Source organism: Carcharhinus amblyrhynchos, chromosome 6 (assembly GCF_965287045.1).
Source record: "Carcharhinus amblyrhynchos chromosome 6, sCarAmb.v2.hapA, whole genome shotgun sequence".
NCBI lineage: Eukaryota > Metazoa > Chordata > Chondrichthyes > Carcharhiniformes > Carcharhinidae > Carcharhinus > Carcharhinus amblyrhynchos.
The window spans coordinates 84,202,716-84,215,347 of record NC_137329.1 but is presented as its reverse complement, the minus strand read 5'-3'; the positions used below and the strand labels follow the sequence as shown (position 1 = coordinate 84,215,347).

General features: G+C 40.1%; 1 protein-coding gene across 5 annotated transcripts in view; it reads right to left on the bottom strand.

The window, feature by feature from the left end:
• The window catches only part of scube1 (signal peptide, CUB domain, EGF-like 1), a 276,868-nt gene that overhangs the window by 78,591 nt on the left and 185,645 nt on the right, over window positions 1-12,632 (bottom strand). For all 5 annotated transcript variants that reach the window (XM_080190824.1, XM_080190822.1, XM_080190823.1 and 2 more), the window contains one exon: window positions 7,688-7,810. In XM_080190824.1, the coding sequence (XP_080046950.1) occupies window positions 7,688-7,810 (123 nt within the window). The remainder of the gene's footprint in view (window positions 1-7,687; window positions 7,811-12,632) is intronic.

Genomic DNA, 12,632 nt, shown 5'->3' with positions numbered 1-12,632 from the left:
AAGTTCAGATGTGGTTTAAAAATCTGCAGGTGTGAAGTTGGTTTTGGGTGGTGTGAGAAATAGTTGATAATTAATAGGCAGCCCACTTTACACCCTGGCAGAATTTTTTTCTATTGCAGTTACTTGGACAGAGTTTGAAATAGGCTATGCATTCACTATTGTCTGGTTTAAATGAAGACCACTGCCTTCCTCCAGAAGTTTAGACATTGCTTAAAATAGCTTTGTCTATTAATAAATAGAAGGAGGAACACCCCAAACAGTTAAGCTCAGATTTGCATAGTCTGAGTTTATGCAAATATACATAAAATAATATCGGTGTCACAAATTTTCTTAGTTGTAAATTTCAGAAATAAAATGACATGTTCTGTAAATCAAAAGTAGATCGAAAAGTTTAGGTTAAAAACAATGGAACACAACTATTTAGAATCACAGAATCCCTGCAGTGCAGGAGGCCATTTGACTCATTCAGCCTGCACCCACAACAATCCTACCCAGGCCCCATCCCTGTAACCCTATGTATTTACCCTGCCAATCCTCCTGACAATAATGGTCAATTTAGATTGGCAAATCAACCTAACCCATACATCTTTGGACTGTGAGAGAGGGAATCAGAGCACCCAGAGGAAACCCATGCAGACACAGGGAGAGTGTGCAAACTCCACATAGATGGTCGTGAGAGGCTGGAACTGAATCCAGATCCCAAGTGTTGTGAGGCACTGTGCACCGTGCTGTTTGTTTGATGAATTTAGCCTAAGTACATGTTATTTTTTAAAAAATCACCCTGTAGACAGCAGAAGCATGTTTGTGCATGTACTACATGATCATTTTCTCTTGATAAAATACCTCTAAAAAGACAATTACAACATCCATCTTTTCATCACAGTCTGCTCTAAATCATCTTGTCATGTACTCTGCAGGGCCTCAATTTTATTGTAGTTTTGTTAACTATTTATAATGGCCTGCATTGAAACACTTGATTAATTCCAAAGGTGATGAATGCCATATTCCAGAAGCACTGGAACTTTTCCAGATCTGGGGCTGTGAGCCAAAAGCATTTAGTACATCATTGTACCTAAGGGAGTAATATATACTTTTTATTATTTCTGAAGAATTTTGGTTCTTTTTTTTAATAGTCTGTAATGTTGCTCAAATAGCGATGTACGGAAACTGAAGTTTACTAATGAAGACTAAGAAAAATGGGACATTTGTCTAACCACATTAATTACCATCACTGGAAAGTTCACTTTAGCTGTTAGATGCTTCCTGATCAAACATAATTTCATCAGGTCAGTTTACTTTGAATGGGAGTCAATAGGTTTTTGCACCTTTCTAGCTGTTAAATGAAGCTTGTGGTAGAGCACAGTCTGCTTCTTGTTGGGATTTTCCAGACCATTGACTAACAAACTGCATTTGAATAAGCAGTTAATTTGGCTTGTACCAGAACTGCGAAACACTTAACCCCTTTCTTCCTGCTGTTATACCAGTGTTATTCATTGGGCAATGGGTTGTCCCTCAAAGACATTTGTTTTTCACGTTTCTTTTCTAATGAAGGTTTTGGTCAGCCATTCTAGACCCCAATCCAATACAACAACCCATATCTTGAAGGATGCTAACACAATTCCAGCAATGACTTATTTTGAATTAATGAATGTATCAAAAAAAATCAGTGACATGAGTGTACATCTCCCCATAAGTGCCACGTCACCTAAATATAAACCCGTTAAAAATATAAGTGTACATCTAGACTCTTGATAACTCAAAAGATCTAATTTAGTTATTGACACAGATGCTCTCTGTGAATAATATTTTTCTGGAAGCTTCAAAGTTATATGATATCAATTGGTTAGATCAATGATGAAGCAGGAAGCAAGGCTCATCCTTTTATGGCCGTTTAAATATAACTTTTTTCATAGGCTAACTAATGATGGGGAGGAGGGTAATTTTTTGAGCAGAATCCTGATCTGCAGAAGATGATCTTATTTGTTTGCATTTGAAAGAAATGCAATTATTAGTGCTTGAATACCATATCTTTGGTTGCATTATGCCTTGTGAAAATAGTTTCTCAAGAAAAGCAATTTTATTGAATTGGAAGGGTTGATGGTGTGATGATTTGTTCTACACACTACATTCAATTAAACTGTCAAGCAATTTATGGAACAGGCTGAAAGGAAGAAAGAACATTTCTCTAGCACTGTTCATGACCTCAGGATGTTTCAAAACACTTTACAGCCAATAAAGTACTTTTGAAGTCTAGTTACTGCTCTAATGTATGAAATGTAGCAGCCAAACTGCAGACAGCAAGCCCTCACAAACAACTATATGATAATCCACAGTTTTTTTTAATATATGGGGGGCAGTTTGCCCATCATGCCTGCACAGGAATTGCAGCAAGCGGGGAGCGGATCACGCAAAGCTCCATTGATCTCGGGCGGGATTCTCCAGTTTTGGGGCGATGACGGCCGGAGAATCCCACCTATGATGTTGGATGAGATTTAGATATTGGCCAGGATAGTGGAAAGATCTCACTTGCTTTTCTGTGAATTAGCACCAGGGGATCATTTGCATCCTGAAAGGGCAGACAAGACCTATGTCATCTCAAAAATAGGATCTCTGACAGTGCAGTATTCATTCATTACTGTACTGAAATGTCAGCCAAGATTTTATGCTCATATGTCTAGGGTGGAATTTGAATTTACACTGTTTTGAGTTAGAACACTACCATTCTGCCACAGCCGATATTACAATTCTATAGTTCTTTTAAAAATTTATTCATTTGCAGGACGCGGGGGTCTCTGGCTGGACCCAGCATTTATTGCCCATCTCTAATTGTCCTCCTGATGCAGAGGGCATTTGAGATCCAATCACATTGCTGTGGCTCTGGAGTCACATGTAGGCCATACCAGGTGAGGATGGCAGGTTTCTGATCTAATTTCCTAAAGGACATTAGTGAGCCTGAAGGATTTTTTTACAACAATTGACAATGATTTCATGATCATCATTAGACTTGTAATTCCATTTCACCATTTGCCGTGGTAGGATTTGAACCCAGGTCCTCAGAGCATTACTCTGGGTTTCTGGATTCTTGTCTAGTGACAATCGCATTACATCACCACCTTCCCTCATTGATGCATATAATTAAAAAGATTTGTAAATATTAAAAGGCAAAAAATAAGGAGTAAAGCAGGATAGATGAACAAAGGCAAGAAGGAAAATCAGTGCTCATAATTTTCTTTTTCGCTTGATATTTTAAGACAGCCTTCATACAATAACTGACAATCTTATAATAAATATTCTATGACATGTCGAGGAGTTCATGGCAACCCAGTATCCAAAATAAATGAGAACACTGCTTTGACTAGAGATAAAAAGGTACAAGTATTATTAATTTTTCACAATAATTCTTGGGGCAGAACTTTCCTCCTCTGCCAGCAACTGTGGCAGGTGGGGGAGCAAGATTTAGCAAGAGGCCAAAATTCAGTTTTTGGACGATGGGAAATTATTTTGGGATCTTGCTCACCCATCTCTCACAGAGGCTTAAAGGTGGTTCGTGTCCCCCGGGTCGATGTCAAGAACCCTGTTTTCATCTCAGAAATTCTTGTTAAAAGCCTAACTCACCAGGATCTTGTCCCCTGTCTAAATTTAATGCCCTGCCAGTGGGAATTTAGAATGTTCTGTTTCACCACTGTACGTGGGTGGCACTTGAATACTGGAGCTTATCACATGATGGCGTGGTGGGGTGGCCACTTCCTGCCCACCACCACCAACCCCTCACCCAACCACAAAATCTGAGTTCTTGCTGCTGCACAATTACTGAGCTGAACAGTGCAAGATCCATGTGTTCAGCAGTCCCAATCGCTACCCAAAGTCACACTGACCTTTGCTTCTGCCACTGACCATTTACTAATGCTGACTCCCCGCTGCAGTTCCCTGGCAGTGGAAGTGCAAACAACGGGAAACCCCCATTGATGGTGGAGAGACAGGAAGATCCTGCCACTGGCCAATAGCAGGCCACCTCCCTGCCACAAGACCCTCAGGGGGAGGGGTGTAAAATCCTGCCCTTAGACCCTGGAATGGAAAATTCTACCTTTTGTTTTAGAAGAACATTACCTCATAATGGAAAGTACAATTTGCTTGCTGGCGATGAGAAAATGTACTGCAATATATGTGTGTATAGCACATTGCTGTATTCCACTGGGGAACAATCTCTTGAATTACTATAGCAAGTTATATGATGCAGTATATTGTAGTTTTGATCTCACAATCATCTGTAATATCCTTTCAATTTCTGTCCATAACATTGCCCCAAAGTATTCTATGTATCTGCTATAGAACAGCTAATTTTAAAGTAAATGGAGAATAGTTTATACATTGTAAAAAGGTAACAAATTTCTAACTTAAGGAGATAACTGAGACTTCCAAGTTTGCAATGGTCATGAATTTTACTCACATGTTTATGATGCAAATACTGAAGACAGAATTACCGCCTTGTAGCTCAGCACCAGTCATCTATTAACCTGTGCTTCATGAAAGTGATAGTGCCATATAAAGTTGAATTATTTCAACAAGGGCCTTTAACTAGTTTTCAAACAAAAAACAGCCAAGACCAATAAATGTGATAAAATGTCACACAGCAGGAAACATTTGTGGTTAATATTTCACAGTAGCCATTAAATTTGCAACATTATACTCACACAATAAAATGCACTAAACAACAGTCACAGTTTTATGACTTGATCAATTTCAATGCAATGGTTTCCAATAGTGTTATAGAATACAATCTGCTATAGGACCATTCATAATCTGCTGTACTTTTAGCTATCACTAAAGACATTTGATTCAGCTAGAAAGAAGAAAGCATTTGCACTTAAGTTCAACTTCTCAATCCATCAGTTCATCCCAAAACAATCTGTTGATGACCATTTTTAGTCAAGTTACATTCGACTTTGTGAAGTCCATTCACTTGTTATGCAAGCAAATCACAGGCCTGAATTTGTCACCCGTTGGCGTGTGCACTTGATCGGTCTGGAAGCAGGCATGGAACACTCTGCCAGCCATGATCAACCCCAGAATGCAATTTCATGCTGGTTGGTCTATTACTGAGCAACCGACGTGAAACATGAGCTGTTAAAGGCTGAGTGCTAACCTGGGAGGACAGGCCCTGGAAAAGGGGGTGTGCGAGGTGGTGCTCCCAAACTGCTCCCTCAAGGAGACAGTTGCAGTGGAGCTGTCTCAGGGAGATGCAGATCTGTGAAAAGCAAATAGCAATGGAAAAACTATACAAAGTGTGTTGAGGCAGCACAGTCATATGCAAATCTTAGTCCCAAGACACATTTGTTAATTTTATTTGCACTTTGACTTTAATCCCACCCTGGACTGAAGTTTCAGCTTAAACGTAAAGGCTGTCTGGCCAATAAGGCCAACTGCCAACCTTAAGACGGCCTGGCTTGTAAGATTGCAATCAATTGGCACCTTAAAGGGCTCATTTGACTGCTTGTTGGTGGGCAACCAAAATGTCGTGCGAGTATGTGATGATGTCGGGAACTGTGCCAATATCTTCTCGCGTGATTTCATGTGTTCACCCACTCACCCACAATTCACACGCAAAATTCTTGCCATAGTCCCACAAACAACAAAATAAATAACCTGTTAATCTGGTGCTTATTCTGGTGCATGGGAAATCTTTTGCTGAGACACTTATATTTCAAATATGACTACAAGACATTTACATGCAGCTGGTTGGATCAGTTTAGATCTTAGTTTAATATTACGCATCCAATAGTGTATAAATTTTTGTCAGTCCTGCTCTGACATACCAGCCTAGATTTTGGAGAGAATTTTCCCAGCTCAGTGGAGGCAGGATCCAGAGCTTGTGGGATGGAAAAATCCTGAAAAATTACATGAAGTTGAGATTCATAAATCGGCACAGAATGTGGGTGAAATTGGGCTCCAAGTTAGCACAGTGCAAATTATAGGCTATGTATTTATTGATATCAGTTCGACTGTCAAATAGCAGTGTAATATCTAATGTTGTCTCTGGATCACCTCCCCCCATCACCAATGGTCTATAGTGGGGGGGGTGGTCCATGTGGTGTCACCCTACCCTTCTCATGGGCTTCCTCCTCCATTGTGGTCAAGATGACCATGGCTGCAGCTCCACTGCCAGTTCGCTGCCTCTCCCTGAAGTTGTGGGCTCTCTTCTTGTTTAATGATAAAAGGTAATGGTTAGGAGTGTGAGGAAGGAACTGATTGCTGAGGATGGAGAGTCGACATTTGAGGAGGGTAAGGCTTGTACCACAAACAAGGGCACTGCCAGTGAGCCAAACCCAAAAGTGAATTGATACTAGAAGAGAATTTATATTTGACAGGCTTAGTATTTGCAACATTAAAATTTTATCTTTGAAATGCAACATTAACCAACAGCTGTGAGCAGTAAACAGAACCAAAGCCGGAGCCAAACAAATATCAAGTCACACCAGCTTGGAGCCAATCATATTTGCTGCTTGGCTCCAAAGTATTTTGTCAAGATGACTTGTTATTTCTTTGCAATGATTTGGAGCTAAGAAATGAACATATGAATTCTATCAACTTGTTTAATTACTGAAGAGGAGAGGTCAGCATAAACCTACCATGTGGTTCTGACTTCAAACAGCAATTGCATTTTACAAATGGGGTCAATTTAGCAATCCTTGGTTTGACTTTTGGAGCCAACAAAAAATTCAGCTGGAGGCAAAATTGGCCCCCGATGCCAGTTTCCCAATTTGGCCGATGCATAAATTGCGAAAGTACTTTTCTCTCTCTACTGTGTTCTCACAGTAATCACAAATCAGCTGTGCAGTTTACTAATTAATATGCTATAAGAAAAAAATGTAGAAATTTCCAAGAAAAATCCTGTGCATACTTGTCTTCAAAAATATTTCTTGTTTGAGGACATCATTACAGTATGTTAACTTGAACAACAAACCAACTTTTCACTCAAAAGATATTTGTACCAGTTCATATTATTCTAAAAGCTACTGTTCGGTATTATTCCCAAGGTTTTGTGTCAGGAAGATCCCAGGGGTGGGGTGGGATGGAGAGAGGAGATTGTCCCTGGCTCTGCCATGCAAAATCAGGGTGAAAGCAGCCCAGAAATTGCAGGGAGAAACTTATTGCGCTGTTTCTGCTTCCAGTCTGAGTGGCACTAACCTGAAAGAGATCTCAGCACTGCATGGTTAGGGCCACTGCCAGTTTCAGAGAGTAAGCACATTTAATATAATATCAGGGTCTATCAATGCAATGGAAATTCAGACAAGATGTGTATGAGCAATTGATCAGCTTCTGCCAGTTTTCTAACCAGTTTTGAAAGTTAGAATCTAACCCGTTGTTGTATTTTGACAAAATGCCAGCAAAAATGTTTTCTTTGAATTCTGAGCTAAAATAAGCAATTGGTTTATACTCTTGAGCTGCACATGGCACATTAATGCAGGTGTTAGAGATCTCACTGTGGCATGGGCCTGGCTATAAAATGCTGCTCACATTATAGCAAAAATTAACTGAAGCCTTTAATGTTAACAAGCAAACAAAATGTTTTCTCTATATTTTGAACAAGAGTTTTCAGAGATAGAATCAGCTTAGAGGTTTGCAGAGCTACCTCATTTTTGATTGCAATGGATAAATGGGGCAAGTTACAATTAAGATGGAAACTTACCTTGACAGGATCGCTCATCTGTCAGCAGCTTGTAGCCTTTTCGACAACTGCACTCAAAGCTGCCAACCGTATTCCTACAGAAATGGTCACATCCGCCATTATTTACTAAACACTCATCAATATCTGTAAGTGGAGAAAGCATAAAAGTGTAGAAGATATTAATACCATATTCTGATATAAGCACATAGACAACATTTGAACCAGAAGTGGATTCATTCTGACAGCATTACCTCTCATTTTACATTACGTTCAAAAATATTTCCAGATATAACAGGTATATTGTGGGGCCCACAATTTGCTGTCTTCCATTGCTGTTTAGATTTCAGTGTACCAACAATAACTATTATTCAAAACTCATGATCACAATTTCAGGTTTCTAGCTCTAGACATTTTCCAAGTATAAATTCAGATTTCTGATCTGTCCAGACCGATAGAATGTTCCAGAACATCTTTAGTGTGGTAGCTCAAAGGAAACCTGCCATCCCTATCCAGCATGGGATGTATATGCCTCTAACCTCACACCAAGGCAGTCGGCTCGCTCACAAGCTGCTCAGTCAAACCAAACTTTTACTGGGAAACTGACCAAGAGCAATAAATGCCTTGCAAGGGACACCCCACCTCGAGAATGATTTTCAAAAAATAATACATGGTTAGGGGCGATACAGAAGACATTGTGGTAAGGATGCACAGCATTCTTCATTCACCCATTTATTATATACAGACCACTTTATTATCTGGTGTCTATTTAAGTTTCAATTGGATGAGAGAAGTCATAAGTACATTGAAAATTATTTACTTGGGTGTATTTATCTGGACCCTGAAAGGCATCATTCAGTTTACTTCAGATTCCAAGACTAACTGTTAATTAATGAAGAGAATGGAGAAACATTTGGATAAGGCCCAAAAACAGGTGTAGGGTCATGATGTGAAAATCTGTCTGTTGTGATACTTTTCCTGCCTCCTTCACTGGAACACTTCCTTCTTCCAGATAATCAAGAATTGCTACCTGACCAGGCAGCGATGCAGGATTGTTTAAGTGCATGAGGAAGAAGAGACGATGATGATGTGAAACTCCATCATTCAATCTCATAGCTCCTGCCTCAGTATATCATCAGTCGCCCTTCATCACAGCCACTTTGCCAGTGCCTTGACTGTTGCCATACATGCCAAAATGGTTCAGGCCTCAACAGATCCTTTAGGCCCAAAGGTGGTCAAATTTATCCTGTAATCTCTTCCACTGAAAATCAGCACTTGTCATAGAATAGCACTGCATAGCAGCACTAGGCCAGGAAATGGCATACAGAAGACAAGTGGTGAGGGAATTTGCAAGAGTGATTAGTTGACTTTTGTATGTAATATTGGATTTATTTCATATGGTTGGTTTAAAATGGTTGTTTTGTGGCAGCTTTTATTTCAACATTAAGGTATTCATTAAGAAGTTGTTGCAATGGTCAGTGGCAGTTTGATTAATACTGAATGGGGAATTGACATTTTCTGAACTGATATTGCAGCCAGGTGAGTCAGTTGTGGGCAGCCTGGCCAGAAAGGGGATGATGGTGACCTCCTCCCTTTCTCACTATACAACTGATGCAAAAGCTGTGCCCTCATGATGTCAATTTGTGCATTATACAGCAGCCCATGATGAATTTTGACTTGTTCTAGCCAGATTATAGAGTTAATCCAGAACATTCTAGGCAACTGAGTCATTGCATTGGCATGCTGGTTGCCATTCCATGAGGAGGCAGTGGTGTAGTTGCACTGTCACTGGACTAATAATCTAGAGAGTTTGGGTAATATTCTGGGGATTTGGGTACCTGTGGTAATTAAGGATGGGCAATAAATGCTGGTCTAGCTAGCGACACCCATATCCAATGAATAAAATCAATGTGGCAGCAGCATTTTCATTATGTGTGTTGTCTACATGTGCTCAGCAAATTGCTCTTGTTGCTCAGTGTTCATCTTCTGGTTTGTTGTGCTGGCTTGTGATACAACATTGTAGTCAGTGACCAGGGGGTAGTAGGGACCAATCGGCTTCAGTCATCCCTTAGTTAGAAGGGAGTCCTGCTGGATCATGTGTTGGATGTCAGGCAACTTGGTGACAGTGGAGGCATTGAGAGAAGTGGTGGTGAGATAGAGCTAGGAGTTGATGACATACATGTGGAAACTGATGTTGTGTTTGTGAATACTGTTACTGACGAGCAGCACAAAGATGAACTCTATGGAGAGGGCGGGGGCAAGCACTGACATCTGAAGGAGCAAGAGTGCTAATAGTAAAAGGGGGAAGTTATTGTGGGTGATTATCTTCTATGATTATAGCGATCAGAACAGAACCTGGCAGGTGCAGTCCCACCAGCCTGATGTTGGAGGAGGATGTGGTCGATAAGGTCATGGAGGATCAGGTGTTCATGGAGGATTGAATTTAGTTTATCTTTGGCGGAAGGTGAATTTGGTTTACCTTTGTTACAAATGCACAGGATGCCATTTGTAAATTTCATAAGAGCCATTTAAGTTCTTTGCTAGAGGTCGAAACCTGATGAATTCAGACATGGAGTTCCAGGAAAGATTGCTAAGAATTTGGGAAGTGATAACACATTCAAGGACTTTAGAAAGGAGGTGGGGAGTAGTTTACTAGGCTGAAGGCTTCAAGAGTCTTTTTTTGAGAGAGGGTTGATGGCAGCACATTTGAAGAAAGGAGGTTAAATCCCGAGAAAAAAGAATTGCTAACAATGTCAACTGACGTGAGCCAAGAGAGTAAATTGGGTGATCGGCATGTTAGTAGAAATAGGATCGAGAGAGAAGGAGGTGAGTCTCCTGTACAAGATGAGGCCAGAGAATGTATGAGGTGACATAGGTGAAAAAGATACACGTCCAGGATTAGGGCAGAAACACCCTAAAGGGTATTTGACTGAGTGCACTGGAGGAAGGGAGGGATTTTGAAAGTCCATTTAAATGAATTGTGGTAGAGTTTTTATTTCCAGGACAGAATGAAGCTAGACTTGGAGAGGGAATAAGGAAGCGAGTGGAGAGGGACTTTGCACATTGGAAGATATCAAAATGAGTAGGTCATTCATTCTCTCGAGCCTGTTCCACCACTAAATGAGACTGGATACAAAGAAAAGATCAAAGATTGATACTGTGGGAGCACTGAGGCCTTGTGAGATAGCAAGATCAAAGGTATAGCTGTCTATATACATTTGAGACTTTATATATGTAGGGTGTGATCTGGGGAGGCTAAGAGGCTAGTGAGCTCATGAGAAGAGGGAACAAAATGAATTGAGATTAAAGATGAATTCACAAATTTGAGAAGTCACTCACTGCAGAGGCCATGGGATAAAACAGTGAAGATAGCTTGGTGAGAAAATTGGCATGGTACTTTGGGAAGCAGTAGAGAATGAGGATCTTAAATGAGAGGTGAGAAGAGTACAGCAAGGCAAAATGTTCAAAAGAGAAATTGCCAGAGGAGTAACAGATGATTTAATAATAACACCCACACTGCCAAGTGACAGGCTAGTTGAAGTAAATGGTGGAAAGGTATAGCCAGGTAGGGAAGCATCTCCCCTCAGTCACATTTCTGTCAAGGCTATAATGTCAATACAATTGTCCACAATAAATTTTTGGGTGGCAATCTCACAAATGAATGGACATTTGTTAGTTATAAGGTTTACAAGATTACTATATTTTGAAGTTGGTGACATAAGATTGTAAATATTGTGCTGTAGTCTGTCAATCTACTTCTAAGATGAAAGAGAGTTGGGACCAAGAATAGATAATTAGCATTTTAACCAGGATGCAAGGTTACTGTGTTTCACATTGCCATGGAGAACAGGGCAGAGGAAACTATCTCTGTGGCCAGATTACAGACTTCGCTATAAATCAACGTATATCAAAGATAGACAACAGAAAGGCTGCTCGACTTTGCAAGTTACTGAAGTTAGTTTTGAGAAAGGGAGTGTGTCTCTGGTTGTAGAAACATGTCCAGCAACCTATGGATTCCAGTAGATTTGTTCTGGCATAGCCAATGGAAAGAGGAATTATTTAATTAGGTTCACTGCTGGCGGCGGATATAAGAAATTGTCTGAAAATGCCTGAAGACAGTCACTCAAAGTTACTACTTAACGAAATGGGGATTCAGGAGTCCATTGGAAGCTGGGAAACAACTGTGGACTGGTTGCCAAAAGAGCTGAAATTCCATTGCGACTTACAATGTGTGTTAACACAGAGACAAATATTCCACTCTGTTGTTTAAAATGCAAGTTTCTTACAAAAAGAAAATAGTCTTTCATCAATTATATATTTAGTCATTTGTTACAGTAAACATCTTTAAAATGTCAAATCTTTAAAGTATCAAATCTTGATGTATCATTCTCCCAGCTTTTAACTGGAAGTTTGAATCTCTTTTAATAGTTATCAGTTTCAAAAGGACAATAACACATTGTGGATGGCAACGTATAGAGGAACACTGAGAATTGATCCACTGTCTATTGACTTTTAAGATATAATTTCAGCACTTGGACAAGTGGGGTCGACAGGGAGAAAATTGGCGAGATCAGTGATCCCCCCCAGTCAGTGAGCTGGGTGGGAAATTGCGACAGAAAACTCAACATTTCTACAAACTCAGCACGAGCCAGCAGAAACCAATCAACAACTAATCTAAGTAGTTGATGATCTCTTTAAATAACAGTGGTGGGGCTCTTTGCTGCTGCTGAATACATGTTTGGCTGTGTGTGTTTAGGAAAGTATGTTCACTGGAGTCATGAGGTTGGAAATGGCACCACTGAAGTCAAATCAATGTTACATACTCTGATATCACCTTCCCGATTGATATACTTTTAACACACACACCTAAAGCCCATGCTAACATCCTCGCCAAAATGGCATCCATCTTTTTCTGTGCCTGAAGTGTACGCATGTGGTGCCAATGCTATTTTGTGCCCAAAACTCTGCT